Consider the following 23,631-nt stretch of genomic DNA (forward strand, 5'->3'; position numbering starts at 1 on the left):
TTGTTCGTGTAAGTACCCCATATATTAAACTTTTCATTGGAGTTAATGTACGTCTTGATGCCATATAAATCGATATTTATTGAAAGTTACAAGGCCTGAATCGTAGGCGTAACACATCTTTAACCTGTTTCATACTTTATGATTCTATCAGTTTTCATTCAAGCTCTCAATAAATCATGGGTGTACTATTAAGATACAATTTGCGGTAATAATTCTTTCGTGTTAGATTTAATATACTTTATGATCTAGACATATTACAACACTTGACGGCAATCAAATAGAACGTCCTCGTTTCCTTTCTTTATCGTCAAAATAAATTTTGAAATTTAAAAATAATTTTCCACTAATTTGGTGTAAACTCTTTACTCTCTACTATTTTCCCTCAACGTATTCCTATATGCGAATTTATCATTTGCAAACAATTTATTTTTTATAAACAATCCTAAAAAATGACAAGTTTTTAAATATGTGCGAACATGGTAACGTAACCAATTTTGAAGTTGTGAGAGGTTATTGTTAATTTTTTGAAATTGAAGTGCGAGTCTGCTAATACCTCATTTAAAATTTCTTTTAATAATATAATTAACAGTATCAAACTCAACTAACTGATCCTTATACAGGAAAAATGGAAAGTAGAATTCAATGTTTTCCGATAATAATATAAACGAACTGTAATACTAACAGCTGAATGAGTTGCTCAGAATGCCATCCACCTGTCTCTTGACAAAAAGAAAATCAACGAACAGATTCTTGTTGTACGTCACAAATAACTTGTGACCTCTGGAGATCTTGAAAGCCAATCTCTTAGTCCTCGTCTACCAATCAACCTCCTAGGAAAACCATTGGTTTAAGTACTCGCAAAAGTCACGTGTATAATGTGGAGGTGCATTATCTTAAAATGAGGACTGTGGCAGGAGGAGTGTGACTTTCAGTTATCCAATGGGGATTATCTAATTTGTATATATATTATGTAATTTATATGGGTTAGGTTTCATTTGAAGTAGATATAAATTAAGTACTTAAGTACTAAAACTTTTAATTTGAAATTTTATATATAAAGTTTTCCAATAAGAGGTGTTATTTTGAACAGCCCACTATTTCGGTAAATGTCACTTTTGAAGCTGTCATTTTTTGACATTTGACAAGTAGAAACTACGCCATTAATGAAAATGGAACGATACACGCTTCAACAACGCATTTAAATTATTAAAATTCTCTATAAAAACGGTGAAAGTTTGGCAGAGACGGTTCGTAAAACTAAAACATTTTTGGGTCGACGTGAAGCACCTTCTCGGACCGCAATATAGAGATTGGTGGAAAAATTTGAGCTGTTGGGAAAAATTAGTGATATGAAGAATAAAACCCGTGCACGTCGCTCAAGAACAACTGAGAATATTGCTGCTGTAGCCCAAAGTGTTGAAGAAAACCCAGGTTTGTCCATTCCTCGTCGTTCTTTGGAATTATCCATTCAACAAACGTCATTACACCGTATTTTGCATAAAGACTTGGGTCTTAAGGCCTATAAAGTTCAGTTAACACAAGAACTCAAGCCGGCCGATCATCAACAACGTCGTGTCTTTGCTGATTGGGTCCTTGAAATGCATGAAAACGTTCCGGAATTTCATCGAAAAATCATCTGATGAGGCCCATTTCCATCTTGGTGGTTACGTCAATAAACAAAATTGTCGAATCTGGGGCTCGGAAAACCCAAGAGTTATTGTTGAAAATCCTCTCCATCTTCAACGCGTGACTGTTTGGTGCGGTTTATGGTCTGGCGGTGTCATTGGACCTTACTTTTTCGAAAATGAGGCTGGAGCAACAGTTACGGTAAATGGATTGCGCTATCGAGAGATGATTAATGATTTTTTATGGATGGTATTAATTTGGACAACGTTTACTTTCAACAAGACGGCGCTACGTGCCACACAAGCAACGAAACCATCGATCTTTTACGGGAAAAATTTCCGGATCGTGTTATCTCTCGAAGAGGGGATCACAATTGGCCACCGAGATCTTGTGATTTAACACATTGCGACTTTTTCCTTTGGGGCCACGTGGAAGATAAGGTCTACGCCAACAGTCCAGCATCGATTCAAGACTTCAAAGATGGAATTCGTGAGGCTATCGAGGACATAGGGCAGCCGCTTTGCAATTTGGTTACGGAAAATTTCATGAAAAGTATATGGTACTGTAAGCGCAGTCGTGGCGACCATTTGGCTGCTGTTGTGTTCCTTTATTAACGGCATACCTTCCTCTTTATAATGAAATAAACATCCGATCATTTATCTCAAAAAATGGCATTTTTCTCTGAATATCAAAATATATCAAAACCCCTTATAATAACTGATATTTTCATTGACAAGGTGATTTTTATCTATTAATATGAACTTGATTTTGACAATTAATTGTTGTTAGTTAATGCGTATTTCTTCTGCATCGTTCGCATAATGAATTTGTTCCATAATTTGGGCACGTCTTGTATATTGTTTCTCTTGCTTTACAATAAATGAGAATCAAAAACTTTCCTAGGTCTCCAACCATTAATAATTATAACAATTTCATAGTCACAAAGAACAATACTAAATTGATCATTACTCAGAAGATAATTCAGAAATATCTGCAAATATTAATGACGCTGTATATCTTTGCAGGAGCTTTTGGAACAGTTATTTAAATTATTCGATCAGGACAGAGATCAGTGTTTGGCGCAAGAAGAGTGGATAGAATTCTTAAAGCAGAGATTAATGTAAGTTAGCCACAAACTTGTGATATTGATTCATTATTCATTTACATAAAGATAATGATGTGATATAAACGCTAATAACTGGAAAGTAAAAAAGCGTCCTAAAATTAATTATCCATTTAAAATGTTGAGAGTAAATACAAGATAATTTATTATACGGTAAGCTGAAGGTTACTTCTTGTGGGAAGTAACATTTTATTTATTTCAAGGAAAAACAAGACTTCAGATCAAATAAAAAAGAACTTTCTCAGATTATTACAGAAAATATGATGGTATGCAAAATCAATATTTAGTAGAGGCTAGAAGTACAGGGGTGTCTCATAAGTAATGTCAGTTTTCATACTTTAATTTATACATGACTTAATTTGTCAAGATTAGTCTCTAAGAATACAATTGCCTTTCTTTCTTTCAATCATTCTCTCTCTGCGATAAATATGAAATTCGAGTATTGTGAAGACATTATTGGGCACAAAAGTTTAAAGCAGTCGTGGCAACAAGGAGAATATTTGAAACTGGAGGCGAATACAGTTAATGAGCAAACGGCACAGTGTAGGATTAATCGTTTTAACAGTAGAGATTAGACGCTTGTTAATCACTCGCGTTCAAGATGTCCACCTGATGTTACAAAAGAAGCAGAAGAAATAAACCTAATACCAGCACTTAAGCCGTCTAAAGATTCCATACATCGTCATTTACAATCGTTAGGTAAGATCTATAGAAGTCGTCAAATAGTGCTACACGAATTAACCGAGAAGAGATGTTGTAAACAGCTCCTTTTCCTATCGAAAATGATTGTTTTATTAGACGCATTGTTACTCGCGATGAAAAATCAGTGGATAGGGAGAGAGAGAATAATTACCAGAACCCATCAAGAAAAGAAGTCGAATCGGATGAAAAGTCTTGTGTAACTGGTGGAATTATGAAGGTTTAGTATACGAAATCATTCCAGTGGTCGACATATCAATGCCGAGGTATATAGTGGAGAGTTCATGCGAATGTATATATAACTATTCAGATTTAGTTAAAAGAAAGCGGTTTCTCTTACAACATGTTGACGTTAAACCACATACTGCGAAAGGTTGACTGAATATGATCGCAGAAGTTGGTGGTATTGAATTCTTACCACATCCAGCATTTAGTCCAGACCTTGCACTGTCGGTTTTTTTTAAATCCATAGGATATGTTGATAATCTAATACAAGAATTTGTTGCATCTAAGCCCAATGGATGGTTTTAACAAGGTCTCAAAGAACTTGTTCAACATTCGATTGAAACCATAGAATACGATAGGCTATAGTTCGAATATTAAGGCTTTTTTATGATTATTTAATACAAAAACATTGAAATCCGATATTATATACACCTAGTTCTAAACAAATTTTGTCTCTATTTGTAAAGTAGGTTTATAAAAGAAATTCCATCTGTAGATGTAATAAAAAAAAATTCATTCCAATATTTCAATCGCCTCATTTACTTCCATTTATAGGAATTTTGGTGAAGAAAAAACCGGAAGAATAAAACCACCAAATTGTCATTGAAGTATTGATTCACATATTGTCTAATTGCCGTTACTAATAATTGGATTATCCCTATAAATTGTCTTTAACATACTATGTCCCAATTTGGAACATTGAATCTGCCAAACTTAAAAAAATTTTTAGTAACATCTTGTAACTGTGTAAAAAACCATAATTCTAGTTTGATATAAGAAAAGAACTGAATACCATTAAAAATAGTAAAGACTAAAAATCATTAGATGACAAAAAATGGAATAGGAAATAATGAAATCTTTCCCTAGGAAAACACAACGAAAAATAAAAAAAAGTGCAAGACAAAGGAAATTTCTTTTAAAAGAACTAGATCGATACATATATACAAAATGAATATTGTTGTGGAAGCCTATTGGAGGTTACTGTGAGAAATGGAAACGATCTGACACTTGGTTTCAGTAGTTTCAGTGAAACATTTTGTTATTTCCAAAAAATTTGTATAACGATTACACGATAACTCAATGTTTTTTATTGGAGAAAAACATAAATTTCGTTTGATAAGTATTATATTCATCCCCTTCCTCAAAAATTGCCTACTATCGACTAGTGAATCGAGAAATTCGAATACCAGTATGTACTATGCTAATGAATGCTAGTTATCGTGGAAGAGATACTTCAGAAAATCGTAAACTGAAGTTGTAGACGCAATTTCTCTGAAAATATATTCTTTGATAGAACATTCTTAATCCAGTCTTTCACTTTTAGAAATGAAACCCAAATCGACTTTGCGGAACAACTAGAAAGCGTAGCGTATTGTCTATGTGGAGAGAAACCTATCTACTTAGAGCACTTTTATTTAATTTTTTTAACAAAAGGGGTAAGTAAACGTATTTAAATTCCTGCTTCTCTATACAAACGTAGAAACTGAGCATAGAGTATATCATAACAGATGATTAAATTAGCAATTTTGAAATATTCTTATCGAATTTTTATACATTCAATTGACTTACAGATTGTGGATAAATTATTTCGGTTAATTGATGAAGAAAACTCTGGGGTGATACCTTCCGAAGCCATAATGGAGTTTTTAAGCACCGTAACTAATTCCAGGTGATTTTACCCTTAATACGCATTTAATACCGTGAACAAATGTATTCCATTCGTTTTTTGTTAATTTACTAAGTGGTTTGCAATTGGAAATAGAATCTTGATTTAAGAAGGTATATATGGTATTCTTATAGTAGCTCTAACATACCCTCATCTCATATCTAAATGCTGGAGAATTTGAATTATTGTTTTAGCGAAAGGTTACTTTAAGTTGTGCCCTATATTAATTATATAAGAAGAAACAATTTATATTCATGTGCGGTCCCAGTTCCTTAAATTTGGTCTAATTTACAGTTATTAGAATCTTTTTGAACTGATTTCGGGCGTTATAGAGCATCGAGTTTATAATACAATGTCAAATATGGGAGGATTTCCTCCTAAGTTCCGCGTTGTACTATCTATGAATGAGTAGAAACATAGTTACTCACATTTATAAGAACTACCAGCCTCTTAACTCCCAAACTAAAATAAATAAAATAAAATGTGATTCAATATTTTATGAAGCATATATTAAACAAGGAATAAATTGCATCTTCTCTATTTCGCGCTTCTTAATAATATTTTTTTACCCTTTTTATATATCTCACACGATAGAAATGCAATAATATTTATTATTATTTATATATCTGTTCAAATATATCTTTTAATTTTACAGGCCTCGCACAGGCTTTGATAAAAGTAGTATAGACCGATTGGAACAATTATTTAGACAGACCGTCGGACAAGGAAAAGAAATTAAGAAGGAAGATTTTAAAAACATTGTCGTTTCAAAAAACGTAAGCGTTAAATGTAAATTATTTCATTATAAAATGTATACCTTTATAATGTATGTCTATATACTTATGTGGGTTTGGAAAAATAATTCTCGGCATGTGGAGCCCATGTAGGTAACGAAATCAAATAATGAAAATCAGTTTGAGAATTGAATAATATTCTGTCATTTCAGCTGCTTCTTTTTAAATGGAAATATATAACACATGGTAATTTAACGAAATACATGAAAATCGATTCAATATGTCCAATTTTGTTTAATATAGGCTTCATTACAACTAAATCATTTAGTCTGCAAGTGATTTTACTGTTAATTATTCAATATCTCGTCATATTCTTTAACTATTTAATTGTGTGTTTATTATTTTTTAGCCTTTTTTCACAGATAGAGTATTTCAAATCTTTGATAAAGATAATTCGGGATCAATATCATTGCAAGAATTTTTGGATGCTATGCATCAATTTGCTGGACAAACACCAGATGATAAAATAAGATTTTTGTTTAAAGTGTACGATCTGGACGGTGAGTGAAATAAAATTTTTGATGATTTTACTCTATTGAGTATCTTATAAAATACATCCGTTGATATAAAATTTGCATATCATCCTCATGATTTTTCAAACAAAATATCCATTTAATTTATTTGTAATAGATTGGTAGTTAGCTATTTAAAATACCATCAAAATTAATGATTCTAGTTTGATTCACAATTTGCCGACCAATTATGTCAAAATCCGCACCTTCACTAACAATGTTACGACCTTGTTTTATACGTTGCTTTTTCGCTAATTATGTCACGAATTTAGACATCTCATAGGTAGAATTCGATGTTAGTTTGAAGTGATGCAATTGAGACCACTTAATCGTCATTAATTTGAATCATTATTAGGAAAGACTCTGATTTTTACACAATTTTTTTTATACGAAACTATTTTGGCCATGTTTATTGCTAGCATTTAAAATCATAAATAATGATCATTATTCAGTGTATAACTAACTAGAATTTACGAAAATAATCTAGGTGATGGGTTGATACAACATAGAGAGCTTCAGCACGTCATGAGAGCTTGTATGGAGGAGAACGGGATGCAATTCAGCGAAGAACAAATCAGCGATTTGACTATGGCTATGTTTGAAGACGCTGATTCGAACAACAGAGGAGCTATAACGTACGAAGCTCTAAAAAATCAATTAGAAAAGCACGGTGGACTTTTAGAAAATTTGTCAATCAGGTATTATTATTTCCAATAAGTTTTTCATTGTATACATTAGGATGTTGTGTGGGAAAAATTATTACGGGTGAATACAAGGGATGCTAGTAATGGCTATTGGTATAGAATGAGTAACTTCAAAACTATCTAATGAACAGACTTTCATTTAAAAATTACTAGCATTAAACGTGAATCTCTAGAAGTGGAAGAAGCACTACATATGTACCATATTTGACTTTAGAGCTAATATCTATAAATTGGAATTTTTTCTTGATAGGAAATCAAAAAATCCAAGAGAAGTGGAAGATATATAATTACGTATGATCTAAAAAAATAAAAATGAAGCTTGGGTAGCAAAGAAGGTGTTCTGTGAATGGTTTCTCAAATATTTTGTGTCTCTACTAGAAAATTTATTATGGGTGCTGGACAATGCACCTGGACACCCTAGTGAATAGCGATTTGTATCGTGAGATTATATAATAAAGGTTTACACTTCACAAAAATCTTATTCTACAAGTATTAATCTAAGATAATGATATTACGAATATATTGAAGATTTTAAATATTGGAGACGATACTTTTATGCTCTCGGAAACTAAGTACACTATATTTGATCCTTTAATACCGAAATCCTAGTAGAATATACTATAAAATACATGATTACTTATTCATTATATCCAAAAATTTCAGTATACACAATACAAATATTCTATTTCCTACACAACTACAGCTATTGAAAAAAATATGTATTACCAAAAACTGGCAACCACTTGTAATTATCGACCCCCTATATTTCAATTTTTATTTCAGCATTGATCGTTGGTTAGTACCACCGCAAACCAAAAATAAAAAGTCTTCGTTATTGAAAAAGATTATGACTTGGAGACCATATTATTTCACGATTCCTTATGTCAAAAACAACTACGTATATTTAACTTTCTTATTAGGATTCCTTCTAGTTAATGCTGCTTTATTTATATCCCGATCAATTGAATATTCAAGATCAAATTGGTATACGATATTTGCCAGAGCATGTGGTAAGTATATTCACATTACATATTTTTGTATAATTTCAAATAATTATTTTGATATTCGAATATTGTGTCATATCCTAAGTCAAACCTTAAATTGCAAACCAAATATGTTGTGTTTGAAATATTATTTTATTATTACTTCCAGACTATCTATTTCTCATAGCTTTTGATTAATATTTTTCCAGGACAGTGTCTGAACTTCAACTGTACATTTATCTTAGTATTGATGTTGAGACAAACTATAACATTTTTGCGAACAAGAGGATATAGTTCAGTATTGCCTTTAGATCAACATATTTATTTTCATAAGTTAACCGGAATGTTTATTTTTGGATATAGCGTTATACATACTATTATGCATATTTGCAACTTCAGTAAGTATTCTTAATTTATACACCCGATTATATATTAAACTTTGATGCACGAATAAAGGCAATATAACATTTGATTCTTCACATATTCAGTTTAAACAACAGAAATCTAGTCTACTATATACATTTAAAATAAATTTATTAGTTCAAGTACCAATTTTCCTCTTGAGAAATTCTCGAATCCATAATAGTTATTTACGTTACGCGAGTTAAACAATATCGCTCTTTTTATAACGTTTATTTATTTATAATATTTATTATAATCTTTAATTACAATGAAAATATTTATGTGGAATCAAATATTGTTGATATGGAAGCAGGTCCTGGTCCCTATATATTTAAGCTTTCGGTCATTGTATATGAAAGCATATTTAAAAAAATTTCAGGTTTGGTTGTAGTGAATGATGCTGTAATAAATGCTAAGAATTTCACTACTTCTGAATGGTTATTAACCAGTAAGCCGGGTCTTTTCGGATTAATTAACGGCGTCGCTAACCCCACGGGGATGGCGCTTATGGTAATACTTATCGCCATAGTTATTAGTTCACAGGCGTTTGTAAGGAGAGGAGGATGTTTCGAGGTAAATATAATGTGGAATTTCATTCATAAATGAAGTTTGAGTGTTTAACTTGAATATTCCATATATGTAACGCGTTCTTTTTTCATCTCTCTAAATGTTGAATTAAAAGATTACGTTATATTGATGTATCGTTTTGAATGTAATGTTCAACCTCTATTAGAGAGATATTCATTCTATCAGGGATCATTCACAAATTAATTTACATTATTTATTGGCATAATTAATCATAAACTTCATCATCATCAACAACAATTTCGTAAGTTATTTATTTTCTCTTTATTACTCTTCTCATATTTTGTACCTTGTTGACAATATTTAAGGGTTACTATTAGCTGTAATTTGATTTTACTATACCTAAATGGACTGATAGGTCACAGGTAAGCACTTGCTGGCCACGATTCTATTCAATTTCCCCCAGAATCGCATCTGACATTTGTCTATTAAACGAGTCACGATTAGAAAATATACAAATTGTAGTTTTATAAGTAATGAATCTCATGAATACTTTTTCAAGGTATTTTATTACACGCATCTCATGTACGTACCATTTTGGATACTACTAATTTTGCACGGTCCTAACTTCTGGAAGTGGTTCATCATACCAGGGATAGCTTATGGATTAGAGAGAGCTTATAGATCTACTTTTATAGTCACCGAGAGAGGCAAAACATACATTAGTTCGGGTTTACTTTTACCGTCAAAAGTCACCCATTTGGTAATCAAAAGACCAGTTAGTTTCGATTTCCATCCAGGCGATTATGTTTTTGTGAAAATTCCTGCTATTGCCAAATATGAATGGCATCCTTTTACGATTAGTAGTGCGCCAGAACAAGAAGGTAAATTATAAAAAAGTATTCAGCCGAAATCTTATCTCTAAAGTCTCATAGATAAATTAATATTTTAATGAAGGGGAGAAATAAAATTAATACTATGAAGTAGTATGAGTATTATAGACTCCAGTATATTAATTCTTCATCCCCTTTCAATTAACAATTATTCTTAATTATTTTGAAGACTTCTTATTTGAGTTACTTCACTTTTTCTTATATAACATTAAGCTACACCAACACTCACATTAACGTGCGCCATTGGGTCTCTGAAGACGATAATTTGGTTATCGAAATGCCCGTCAGACAGTGTAATTGTTAGTGCTGGTGTAGTGATAGTATAAACAGTTCGTTTAGTACAATTTTAAGGGACTTTCCTATCATGCATGGTAAAGAGACAGGATAATTTATTTAATCAACAATTATGTTATTCTAAAACAATAAGATACAGTGTAGGTTGAAAGATATTACATTACGTCAATTATTTGTGTTTAGATTACATGTGGCTCCATATTAGGGGTGTAGGTCAATGGACAAATCGTTTATATGAATATTTTGAAAGAGAACAAGAAAAACTTCATAATGGTGAAATTCCGGCTGCAAATTCATCTAATACAGTGAAAAGACTGTCTAATGGTAGTATTCAGAGTTGCAAGCAAAATCCTTTAAAGAAATTACACAATACACTTACTAGAACGTTGTCCAATGAGAATCAAAAACCGGGAATACAATTAGTTGGTTTTACTAATGGAACTTTTCAGAATGACGAAGCTTCCAAGGATTCCAAAACAGAAATTGAGTTGAGTAATAGAGCTACTTGCAGTACTTCAGGTAAGAGTATCTTTTATGAGAAAAAATTTGACATGACTTTCTAAACTTTACCACAAATATATTTATTCATGTGAACAGTAAAGTAGCAGCTTAAATCAATTTCGACTTTCTATTAATTCTAGAATCAAATTATTTTGAATTGGTTTCTTACCTTTATTTGATAGGTTTTTTATGTGCGTATATAAATTTTGATGCCTTCTATTTGTAAATAGTTTATGTCGATTTTCTTATTGTTTGAACTATAAAATCCACAGCAAAATTAACGCATTAGAGGTAAAAGTCGTACCTTACAGTTGTTAGAGATATTTATTTCCTTTTCATGCTTGGCAATAGTCAATCTCATTTAACAAGAATCCACCCAAAATATCCTTCAAGAAATCGAAAGCCAAGCATGATATAGCCAGCTTACAGCCTTGACTTTATTTGAATAAAGACTTAATCGTTTAATTTTGTTGGGGAGTGTATTTAAATTAAGATATATACTAAATGAATAAAGTAAAACATAATTTCCAATTTTTGTCAGGTAATAAACTTATAATCCTTAATCTATGTTGATCTTGTAATAAATTCACTGGGTAAATGATAACGAGCCATTCTAATTTTCAGTTTTTAACATTTCAATAATATAATTTTTAGATCTGCCGCTTGCTAGATCGAGGAAGTTATCCTCCGAAAAAAGACTGCATAGATTATTGTTCACCAACAAAGCTCCTTTAGAAAAATCTTTATCAATGCCTGATATGCAAACAAAAGCGAAAAAACGAGAAAGGATGATGGTGTAAGGATTTTCCTTTATTTAATAATTGAAATGTTTTTAACAATTGAATCAAATAATGAAGACACGGAATTGATCGAAAGTAACAGAAATTGCAGCTTATTCAATATAATATTATAGCATGAAAAATAAATAATTGCGTTTTGTGAAACTACGGCATATAGCAAATCGATTAAATACCATTATTCAAGGTTACTTACAAACAAAAAATGACCTATTTGTCCTGTTTCAAAATAATTGAGTGAATCTTGAATAATAATTATTATATTTTGTTTCTCGGAAAAAGGATCCACGTTGAACGTTTTTTTTTTTTAATTTTTACAATGTTTCTAGTAACAGTGCAATTACTGGGATCTATTGCATACATTCAAATTTGAATCAGGGGATTCAATAAGTTACCTACCGCTTAATATTTCGCAAATACCTATAAAATTTGATTCAATCTATTTCTTCAGGTTTTGAAACTTGTGTGATTGTGATAATTCAATATTTTATATAAACATATGTATTTCTCCCTGGTGTATCTTAGGTTGAGGGAATATATGAGATCTGAATCAGAAAAAAGTTTCAACGAATGCCAAATACGGAGAGCTAGATTGAAATCATTAGGACTGGCGTATTTAAGCCCCCAAAATAAGAGTTTGGCTCAAAGTTTTCGATACATGCGAAATAAACCAACAATAATAGCATTCAAGACTCCAAGTTTAGAGGATTGCGGAAAGAAAAATTCTACATCATCCTTAAGTCAAATGGGTGAATACCAATAACACATTTTAAAATAAATTTGAATAATAAATTTATATTTATATTTACAGTTCGGCAAATTAGTCAGAAAAGTTTTACGTTCTCCCCAGAGAGGCAAGTAGAAGAGGGTCGAGTTGAGCTAACCTTCACAGATTCTCAATTTTCGCCCAATCTAGGATCAGTGAAACCTATGAATTATCCTGTTGGAAAACCACTAGAGGTGAGAATACCATTGAACTTTCCTACACAAATAACATTAAAATTGATTTTCTCGTTAAAAATTCAACGTCATTCATATTCTAACCAATCAAAAATTAATGAAAACTCCTATAATCAATTTGAATATTGAATTTTAAATTCTATGAGTTCAAAAATTTTTACAAGCTTTAATAATATCAAAAATCACCGGAAATCTTAATTAATTATTTTTAGTAAAATTTTATTATTGTTATACATTTATACATATTACTTATATTGTATTTGACCATAATTTCAGTCCCAGACGTTGAATACATAAGTATTCGAAAGCTCGGAAAATAAATTAAAGTTAGACCACTTTGGTGTTTTCTTGTCACGTTCCCAATAAAAACCGATCATTTTATATATATATATATATATATATATATATATATATATATATATATATATATGTATATATATATATATATAATATATATATATGTTGTAAATTTTTTTTATTCACTCATAACTTTATTTCATCTGTCAATTGTAAGAAAGCAAGACCTAATCTGTCTAATGAAGTAGCAGAAGATATCCGTATTGAAGTGTTGGATAAAGAAGGAACACAGGTGATTTATTTGTGCAGTGTGTTTTTCCGTGATGTTTGTATAAAAATATGTAAGAACGCTGTGGTTGCGACTGTATATGAAAAAAAAAACAACAAACACGAGTAGTGTGATCATAGTTATGTCACACATAGTTAACTGATTTGATTGGAGATGGCGTGATTTACAATAATAATATTTTTTTTAAAGTTTCACTTGTCACTTGAAATCTTACCGTCTCCAATCCTGCTTTGCTTAATGTTATTAACTATAGCAAAGTTATTCTCGGTTATTAATGCATGTTGTGATTACACAAATAGTTTTACCATGACATTTTGGTTACATGAATTTTTATTTTAGATTTATCTAGATGGACCATACGGAGCTCCATCAAGTCATATTTTCCGAGCTCAACATGCAGTTCTAATAGCAACTGGTATCGGCGTTACTCCTTTTGCGTCTATACTCCAATCTATAATGCATAGATATTGGAAAGCCAGACATACTTGTCCTAAGTGCAAGTTCTCGTGGGCTAGCGACATACCAGCTACAGTAATGAACCTCAGAAAGGTGAATTATTTACTCTTCTTTTATGATAATTTTCAAAGTATAATATAAGATATTAATGGGTTACTATATACTTTCGAAGTAGTGGTATATAGTTAATCTGGTTCAGAAAACTCTTAATAGTGCTGTCGGATTTAAAGGTTTGTCAATATTTTGTATTATTGTGTTTGTTTAGGTTGATTTCTTCTGGATAAACAGAGATCAGAGGTCGTTTGAATGGTTTGTAAATCTACTATCCCAACTAGAAATTGAGCAAGCAGAGCTTGGGGGGGCTATGGAACGATTTTTGGAAATGCATATGTACATAACTAGTGCTTTACAAAAAACTGATATGAAGGCAGTTGGATTGCAGCTCGCTTTGGACTTATTACATGAAAAGGTATAAGATATTTATAAGTGCTTGAACCATAGTGTCCACGAACTCCACCATTTGCCAGTCACTCTTAGTATTGTTTAATGAATATCTTTTATTTCATGTCACTATCAAATACACTTTATTTCAAATAAATAGTTCAATATCATTTAAAAAGTAATACATTTCATGGGGTTTTGAGACTGAACAGTTAAATTTAGGAATAATAATAATTTATTAATAAATTTGTTCAAACTTATATTTACAAAGCAAAGCAGAAAAATAATATATAAATTATTGGATATATCATTTTCACCATTTTTTCCATTAATTTGGAAAAGCACCATGTTTCACTGTTCTACCTCCTGTTGCCATCATATATTTAAAATATTCAATCAATACTGAAACAATTTACCTCAATCAATAATTGTAATGATATTTCATAAAAATTTACAAAAAATTTTTGCAGGAAAAACGAGATTTAATAACAGGACTTAAGACTCGAACTAATGCTGGCCGACCTAATTGGGATAAAGTTTTTAAGCAAATCTTGGATCAGAAAAAAGGAAAAGTTACCTTATTTTATTGTGGACCACCCCAATTGGCAAGGATTTTACGTGTAAAGTGTGATCAATTTGGTTTTAATTTTAGAAAAGAAGTGTTTTAATAATTGTGTAGATAAAGTTATGTTTGTAAAGTATTTATTCTAATTTTAAGAACTGCTACATTATCTTGCCAGAAACCATTAATATGTAGTAGGTAAATAAGTTTTCAACAAGAATTGATTAAAAAAATTATTCAAATTTTTTCAAAATCAGTAGTTTCACAATTATTTTCATTAATATTGTGATTCAACTGAAGCTTTTGGGCAATTATTTTATTTATAATTCTTTAATTCCTGCATTCAATTCAATTTGTAGCCTTCCATTATCATAAATTCATCCTATAGCAATCCCCTTATCATCAATTCAATTGTTTAACTTTAATTAACCACACACTTCTTTCTTTCATATTTCTCCACCAATGTGAACAAAACATTTCAATATTACTATATTTGCTCTACAGTATTATTTAAATTTTGCAGCTCTATATTTATTTTTTGAAATTAATTGCAACTTCTCAACTAAAACCATTTTCAGTATATAGAAAATTCATTTTATTGTATATTAAATGACACAAATTCCACTTCATACTAACAAAAGTTAAATTTATTTTTATTTTCTGGTGACATATCATGTTTATTTATTGCATATTTATAATTACGATTACCACTATGTAGTTAATTTTTAATAAAAGGTTTTAGTATGATTTGCTGTTTTAAAATGACTTTGCCAATACCTAAACAACAAAATCCTTAATTAATTCCATTCCTGCATGTGTAATTTTAATAAAAAAACAATTGTGAATATTTTAGATTTATAGAACAGTTGCAGAGAGGGTCATACTTACAAAATTATTTATCTTTTTTAATAAAGTGTCCACTAAGTATATGGAAAATATGCAATATTTGTAAAGGGCTTGATGATTAAGAATAATATCTACGAAATTGATGTATTCAAATCAATATTCTATGAGAAAAAAGCATATGCAATAATAAATCCATTGATAAAATTATTTTAAAACAAAAACCATATTCAGACAACATTGAATAAGTCTTCACTTATTGATATATTTATTTTAAATATGAAAATATAAGTAAAAATGGACAAAGTTTTAGTGATTTCCAAAATTTTACATTCTCATAAAGTTTAAATAGATCACAAAAGTACATTAGAATTGACTGTGCTTGATTAAACACTTGCTTGAGATGTTGCAATCAAAAATTGCCTTTTCATTTCAAATACAATAATTCCCAGGGCAGTACCAACATTTAAACTGTCAACATTATTACCTAAAGGTATATTTAACCTAACACCTTTTAGTTCAGAAGCCAATTTATATGACTGCTCACTGATTCCTTCAGTTTCCCCTCCTACAATGAGCACATTATGTTTATTTGGATCAAAAGCTACACTATAATATGGTAAAAGAGGTATAGATCTCACTAATTCAGATAACACTTGTTTATCAGAACTTTTTTCCACAGTACTGAGTGAAACAATCTTATTGTCAGCAATAAATATATTGTATTCTGTGGGTAAGTTATCTTGAATGGTTTCTAAGTCACATTTCTTTAAAATTTTTAGTTTGAAATGAGCACCACAAGCACTCCTAAGCACTTTTGAATCCCAAACATTGACACAACCTTTAGTTAAAAGTACTTGTTCACATCCAACTCCACTACTAGTTCTCAAAATAGCACCTAAATTGTCAGCTTCTCGAATGTTGTCACAAATGAGAGTTAGTGGTAAAGTATCTTGTTTAGGTTTATAGAGTTCTAAGTTGGGAGTTTTAAAAATGCCCATCACACCAGGACTGGTAACTAAATCAGACCACATTTGAATTTCTCGGTAAGGCATTTTGTACAATTTAGCACCAAGTTTTAGAATTGAAGGTCTTAAGAATTCTACTTCATCAAATCTGCTAAATAATAAATACTCTAACTTGCATTTGGCATCTAATGCATCCTTGATTAATCTTTTACCCTCAAGTAGAATGAGATCTTTTTTGTCCCGTTCTTTATTTGACTTGATCTCCGTAAGTATTTTTGTTATTCGCACATCATTATTGTTCATTTTGGTATATATGAAATTGCCATTTTGATCTATTGTTGTTTCTAACATATCTACAATAACTTTTGACACGGGCATTCGTTTTGAAATGGTGAGAGGTTTAACATCTTTGGGTTCCTTTTTTTCATTTGATTTATTTGAAAAATAATTCTCATTCCATGCAGTTTTCTTACTACTTTTCTGAGTTATTCGGGTATCTGTTTCTTCGTCATATTCTTCACTTGAAATTACATTAACCGGTTTGCGATTAAACCACCTTGCCAAACAACGAGACTGTTGAGTCAGATTTAAAAAACTTTCGGATAATAATAAAATTTTTATTTTATTAAACATTTTCAGAGATTTACAACAATTTTATGATTATATACTTCTTCTGTTTTATAAGTACTTACATTCAATTTACTTGGATCGCAAGCAACACCTATTACTGAGTATATGTAACCAGCTATACAATTTTGTAATTTTGATTGCCTATACAACACATTCATTCTGGAAGAGATTATTTATAGTATAGATATTATACTTTATAAGTATATTTTCTATTGTCATATTGTGAGAATATTGTACTTATTTTTTTATGAAAACAGTAACTAAGCATTTTTCCACGTTTTATTGTTTTATGTGAATTGGAATTTAATATTTTTTTCTGTCAGCTATTTTGGAAAATGATTACCTCGGTAAAATGAATATTGACCTTTTAAAAAATGAAGGATTATAGAGTTATGATTATCAGTGTTTAAAATGCACACGACTTAGAATTTGATAACAATAATCTTAGAAATAGTATACTGAGACTGACACAAACAGAAGACTGAAGTGTCAATACTGTCAATAAAAGTCAATTTTGTTGTGTTGTTTATCTTTATTTATTTAGTTATTTGAAAATACAACTTTCAAAGGCTCACGTTTTCTTATTTAAATGGACAACTTGAATATTTCATTTTCAGACTTTCCTTTTATTTGTCGTTTATGTTTATCGCGAGAAAATCTACAACATTTTGAGGAACCACTGAAAAATAAATTTAAACTTTTTATCGATATTCAGGTAAGTGAAAATGAGGAGATTCTAATAAACTGTGGATATTTTAGCAAAATTCATCCATAAATGAAAACACGTTGTTGGATACTTTACATGGTGATAACTATATCTGTATTGATTTCAATTTCAGGTTGACGAGTATAACAACTTACCTGAGAATATCTGTATAGCTTGTATAAAAATACTTCAAGAGACTGAAATATTTTTTTTGAGGGTGAAATTAGTTGACTCTCAATTGAAACTTATATCACAAGCCAAACATACACATAGCAGTAATGAAATATCAGACAATGAAGCTAATGATAATGATATATTCAAGGAAAGAGATGGCAATAATCAATTAAAAAATATCAAACAAGAACCAAATCAATTAACATGCCAGTATTGTAATACACCATTTGCCACCCATGACCTGTTCACAGATCACTTTAAGGATAATGAAACCTGCAAATTAAAAAAATATTTCTGTTCCTTTTGTGGAAAGCAATTCAGTTTCCAGTATAAAAGAAAAGCACATATAATGGCAGAACATTTTGGAGAATTACCATATGAATGTAAGCTCTGTGGCAAGAAATTTAAATTTTCCCAGAATCTTTCTAGGCATGACCGATCAATTCATAAAGGATTGAAACCATATAGATGTGAAATCTGTGGAAGAGGTATTAATTTAATCTGTTTCAGAGCAACTATGCTTACTACATAGTTCCTCTGGAATTAAGAGAATATTTACCATACTTTTATTTATATTTATAGATTTTGCAAGACTTGAAAGAAAGAAATATCATTTGAAAATTCATTCATTTAAAAAACCAAATTGTGCCATATATTTTCCATGTAGGCATTGTGGAAAGGCATTCACTAGTCGCCGGGAATATAAGGAACACTTACAAGAACACAAAACAACTAACGAAAGTTTTGAAGACTGCTGTAATATTTGTCACAAGAAATTCTCTTCCAAATATGTGCTGCAAAGTCATATGGTTATACACAAAGGCAAGAAAGAGTTCTTGTGCACTATTTGTGGTAAAGATTTCTTGAAAAAATGTTATTTAGATATTCATTTGAAGATTCATTCTGGTGAAAAACCATATGAATGTAAAGAATGTGGGAAAAAATTTAGCCAACCTTCTTCATATAACAATCATTTAATAATACATACAGGTTAGTATATTCATATATATATTTTGGATGTGTTAAGTTAAATGAGAATCTGATTACTAATTACTTAGAATGAGTAGGACTTCTTTTTGATAATTCATTCAAAGTAACTCAATGATTCTTTTTGTTTCAGGCGAACGTCTGCATAAATGTGAACAGTGTAATAAAACTTTTAAACAGAAACCACACCTCAAACGTCATGAAATGCTCCATTTAGGATTGAAACCATTCAAATGTACATATTGTAACAAAAGTTTTTCTCAGGCTAGCAATCTTAAATCTCACATAAGAATACATACAGGGGAAACACCTTATCATTGTATGATATGTTCCAGGGGATTTTATGATTCTGGAAGTATGAAGAAACATATAAAAGGGTTTCATAAAACATAATAAAAGTGTTAGTCATTTATTCATCATTTTTTTGTTAACTTAACATACAGATTCACATAATTATATCCATATAATAATATCTAATCCCTCCCAAAATATGAACTCCATACTCAAAATCATTTAGCAAGTATTTGAAAAAATAAGGTTTTTCAAACGGTTTTCTCTCCATTATTTTTCATTTGTAAAAAGTAGTTCCCTTATATTTACTGTCAGCTCTAGCAATTAATCCATATAATTCTGGACCACGTTGTATATTTAGTATTCTATTTTACAGATACTCAAAGGACTTTATTTCTTTATTAAAATTTTTCTTCATTCGTGCCCATCACAGTTTTTTCTGCATCACCTAATTTCTTTGGCACAAATTCTATATCTGGGCCTCATTGACACATTTTATTTGGCAATATTTAAAATTTCTTATCCTCCTATGACTATCTATTTTTTATGTAGTGTCATATAGGGTTATATTTGTACTCATATTGTTTGACACTCTGTCTTCTGTAGCATTTGTGTTGTTGATAGTCCATGTGTATATTTCCGTTCTTGTTTATACAGCAAATTTATACACAGTCTACCAACAACTTGAATCATGAGATACTTGGGAAACAAGAGTTTATACAAAATTTCAAATATTATGTCAAATGATTCTACAATTTTTCTTAAATAACAAGTGTAGTTAAGTGATGCATCATTTGAAAGGTAATTTATTTATGTACACACAAAAATTCAACTTTTTTTTTACAATTTATTGAAAAACTTTGTAGATACTTTAGATTGAACTAGTTTGTTGAATATAAGTCATAACATCACCATTTGAAATATACACTTGTTGGAAAAATACGTATTGTACAGTTTATGTGGGTTATTTTTGAATGTTACTAAATTGTTCACAAAATTAAAGCCGATTATCAATATCATCTTGATTCAAGTCATGTACCAATTTTATTTTATAAGGCTCAAATTTATGTGGTTTTCCAATTAGATGAACATAAGATGCTCATACACTGGATGCCCAAGGTCTGATAGATTGTCTGATAAACTTCATCTGTGTGATTTCAAACTTATTTGTTAGCTGCTTAATATATTGGCGATTTACAATTTTCTGAGTGTTTGGTAATAAAATTTCTTACCGCAACCTTAACACACCCGATTGGCTTTTGGCTTTACTGAAGTCGTGTAATAAGGATTCGTATTCATTTTTGCAGCTAATATGCTTCGGTTCTGTCTGATATTGTTTGTTAATTTTTAATAATTTTCAACTTTCTTCTACGGAAGCTGTACTCAGAAGTATGGTCAAAATAATTCTAATAGTAATGTACGGAAATATGTATTCTAAACAATTTGTTATTTTGTATTGAATCATCTAATTGGCGCCTCTAAAGGAGATTGGTAGACTAGATAATAAAAGTTTTAGTTCTTCATAAAATGAGACTCAAAAATAAACATGGGGAAATTTCTAGTTCATAACAAACTTTATTATAAACTTTGATTTGAGTTTGAATAAGCGAAAGGCTACTATGACTTTATAAAGCGTAATACTGGAAGATGTATTTTCTCAGTTTTAGAAAAAACTATTGTTGTTACCAATAAGTCTTTATGTTAGTTCCTTTAAGTGCCAGACCGTGGACATTGTTGTGCGACTGTATATAACTACTGTTCAGAATATTGTACTATCCAATTAATAATGATAGATTTTCAATAGTTTGTTTTTTGGGACCGACCCCATAATCGTCAAGCATAAATCTTGCAAAGAAGTTAATCTTTACATTATATAGTTCTGTGCGAGAATAAATTGTATTTTGTGTTGCTAGTGTAAAAATTGTGAGGGCAACAAATTCCTATCAATATGCTGAAAACTCTTGATATTTCAACTTTAATAGTCACAACGTTTAACGAAACCTCTGTGCTGTAACTTACAGGAACATTGAAAGAAATACTAAAGTTATTGATATTAGTAACTTAATTAATTGTCCTAAAATTCCTAAATCCTGTCTTCTGACACCGTACTGACTAATAACCTCACTTCTGACGTCATCATTAACTTTAAGGTCTATATATTTTTGCATAAGCTGACACCAATTCTGGAATCATATTTCTCACTTTGAAGCTAATATCGTAGAAACATGATTTTGAAAGTCAGCTTCTTGAGGTGTCCGCGAATCTTCTGTTTGACAGTGGGAACAAGAAAAAGTCATCAGACGATAAACCGGGTGAATGCAGGGGCAATGAGACATTAATTTGATGTTTTTCTTCTCCTCCTACAAATGTTCAGTTGTTTGACGTGCTTTATGCATTTAAAGTTGATAGTATTGCAGTCTACGATATCCTAAGAGGCGACTCTACCTGTTTGTAAGCCACATGCCGATCTTCTTTGATCACGTTGCGCACAGCATCGATGTTTCTCGGTATGACGACTCATTTTGGCTGATCTTTTCGACATTCATCACTGATAGACGCACGACCATGACGAAATTCTGTTGACCAATTTTAAATAGTGCATGAAGCGATTCTCTGCATTGTTTTTGAATAAAGCCTAATCGTGCAATGCAAGCCTTCCTGTGTGATTTCCTTTTTTGCACAAACTTGCTTCTTTAAACGTTTGTTTTCAACAACTTACTCATACATGTCTTTAACGCCACCTATTGTTCGATTGTAAAAACTTAAAAGGCAATATTATATTATATTATAAATAATTACGGTAATAATTTCGTTCTCTTTTTAAATGTTGAAGTTTTTTGAATGATCGTCAAAAACATTGTGTTGAACTTGTGTGAAAACATTTTCTCATACTCGCTCAAAATTTGTGAAACAAATAACTATTACTAACACACGAATGTTTGTTGTCACTGAGAATCGGTACTAACCTTTGCTTCATTTTTCCCGAATAAAAAGAAACTGCATCATACTATGAAAATCTCGAAATTTTCTTCAGTTTAATTTTTATCTTACTTGGAAATTATTTCTATTCACATTTTGTTTGCACGCGCGTAATGACAAATTTTGACAGACCTTACTTATTATACTAGTTAACAAAATTCAACTTTTTTTACCGCGGATTTTGTGGTTGATAACGTCCACTTATGACTTGTTTTTGTCAAATCTACTGTCAATTTTTTGAATAGGTCGAGTTGCGTTGTTTTTGATAATTATCCTTTAAGCGTGTATATTAATATCGATAACAGGCGTTTTTACAGTGGTAAGGTTAGTACCTTGCATAATGTAGCTCAAAGAGATGTTGATTGCAGAAATTAAAAATTATTTTTGCTATATAATACGTAGAATGTTGAAAGATTTTAGAAAGTTATATTAGTATTGGCGAAAAATACCTATTTAAAGAATTTTGGGATGCTTTTGGAAAAAAATGAGTTTTGGGCTTCCAATTGAGCTTGTGACTTTTGAGTGGAATACATAAGATTATGGAAATGTTGTAAAATGAATACATTTGAATTAGGATCCCTGGCTATTTGGCGAGAATCACGAAATAATCTCGAAGACTGTTATTTTTGTAGCGTGAGCGTAAACGGTTTAAAAATTGAGGTAAATGGAAGTATCCAAGTACTAGTTATGTTCAACATCCAGTGCAAATCTCACCTGACTCATTAAGTGTTGAAAAATATATTTGAATCTTTAGAACAAGGCATTGAATGACCAAGCTAATTACAAAATGATGCTGATTTTGAAGGTATCAAATGAACCAAAATGCTTTTCTAAAAATGAGTTAGATGATCTTGTTAGAGATTTAAATCTTTCTAAACAAGCTTCAGAATTGTTAGCATCAAAACTGAAAGAAAAAAAATTGTTTTCCTTAAATACTGAAATAAATTCATATCGTAAAAGAGATAAAGAAATACGGCGTTATTTTTCGGAAGAACACGATATTACCTTTTGTTCAGATGTCGAAAACTTGTTAATACATGTGAGCTCGAAACAATACGAACCAAACGACCGGCATTTATTCATTGACAGATCAAAACGTAGCCTAAAATGTATTCTATTATATTATGGAAATAAATACGCTGGAGTACCTGTTGCCCACAGTATAAAGTTAACGGGAGAATATTGTAACATTTCGATAGTCTTGAACAAAATAAAATACAATAAGTGGCAAATTTGTGTCGATTCAAAAATGGTAAAATTTTTCTGCCCCAACAAAGTGGTTACACCCTGTTTGATAGGTCTTT

The 23,631-nt window shown here is 30.6% G+C and overlaps 3 protein-coding genes across 4 annotated transcripts in view; 2 read left to right on the forward strand and 1 right to left on the reverse strand.

Annotated features, from left to right (window-relative positions):
* The window catches only part of LOC130451153 (NADPH oxidase 5), a 99,957-nt gene extending 84,461 nt beyond the window's left edge, over positions 1-15,496 (forward strand). For both annotated transcript variants that reach the window (XM_056789980.1, XM_056789981.1), the window contains exons 2-18: positions 2,652-2,746; positions 4,998-5,109; positions 5,245-5,342; positions 5,995-6,115; positions 6,483-6,633; positions 7,133-7,343; positions 8,133-8,359; positions 8,542-8,730; positions 9,114-9,307; positions 9,822-10,143; positions 10,630-10,965; positions 11,602-11,743; positions 12,270-12,493; positions 12,556-12,704; positions 13,630-13,839; positions 14,012-14,215; positions 14,658-15,496. In XM_056789980.1, coding sequence (XP_056645958.1) covers positions 2,652-2,746; positions 4,998-5,109; positions 5,245-5,342; positions 5,995-6,115; positions 6,483-6,633; positions 7,133-7,343; positions 8,133-8,359; positions 8,542-8,730; positions 9,114-9,307; positions 9,822-10,143; positions 10,630-10,965; positions 11,602-11,743; positions 12,270-12,493; positions 12,556-12,704; positions 13,630-13,839; positions 14,012-14,215; positions 14,658-14,855 — 3,183 coding nt within the window. In that variant the 3' untranslated portion in view covers positions 14,856-15,496. The remainder of the gene's footprint in view (positions 1-2,651; positions 2,747-4,997; positions 5,110-5,244; positions 5,343-5,994; positions 6,116-6,482; positions 6,634-7,132; positions 7,344-8,132; positions 8,360-8,541; positions 8,731-9,113; positions 9,308-9,821; positions 10,144-10,629; positions 10,966-11,601; positions 11,744-12,269; positions 12,494-12,555; positions 12,705-13,629; positions 13,840-14,011; positions 14,216-14,657) is intronic.
* Positions 15,497-15,645: 149 nt separating this feature from the next.
* Positions 15,646-17,250, reverse strand: LOC130451155 (rRNA methyltransferase 3, mitochondrial). The gene has a single exon (XM_056789983.1). The coding sequence runs from the start codon at positions 17,191-17,193 to the stop codon at positions 15,979-15,981; it is 1,215 nt and encodes a 404-aa protein (XP_056645961.1). The 5' UTR covers positions 17,194-17,250; the 3' UTR covers positions 15,646-15,978.
* Positions 17,251-17,669: 419 nt separating this feature from the next.
* On the forward strand, positions 17,670-20,367 carry LOC130451461 (zinc finger protein 501-like). Its single transcript, XM_056790481.1, has 4 exons — positions 17,670-17,905; positions 18,030-18,558; positions 18,653-19,060; positions 19,191-20,367. The coding sequence occupies exons 1-4, from the start codon at positions 17,780-17,782 to the stop codon at positions 19,448-19,450; spliced, it is 1,323 nt and encodes a 440-aa protein (XP_056646459.1). The 5' UTR covers positions 17,670-17,779; the 3' UTR covers positions 19,451-20,367.
* The last annotated feature ends 3,264 nt before the right edge of the window (positions 20,368-23,631 follow it).

Source organism: Diorhabda sublineata, chromosome X (genome assembly GCF_026230105.1).
Source record: "Diorhabda sublineata isolate icDioSubl1.1 chromosome X, icDioSubl1.1, whole genome shotgun sequence".
Taxonomy (NCBI): Eukaryota; Metazoa; Arthropoda; class Insecta; order Coleoptera; family Chrysomelidae; genus Diorhabda; species Diorhabda sublineata.

Excerpts from the sequence above, each read along its gene's own strand:
- LOC130451155 (XM_056789983.1), bottom strand. The coding sequence starts at position 17,193 with ATGTTTAATAAAATAAAAATTTTATTATTATCCGAAAGTTTTTTAAAT.
- LOC130451461 (XM_056790481.1), top strand. The coding sequence starts at position 17,780 with ATGGACAACTTGAATATTTCATTTTCAGACTTTCCTTTTATTTGTCGT. Across the intron at positions 17,906-18,029 it reads AACTTTTTATCGATATTCAG|GTTGACGAGTATAACAACTT; the intron begins GTAAGTGAAAAT and ends TTTCAATTTCAG. Across the intron at positions 18,559-18,652 it reads ATGTGAAATCTGTGGAAGAG|ATTTTGCAAGACTTGAAAGA; the intron begins GTATTAATTTAA and ends TTATATTTATAG.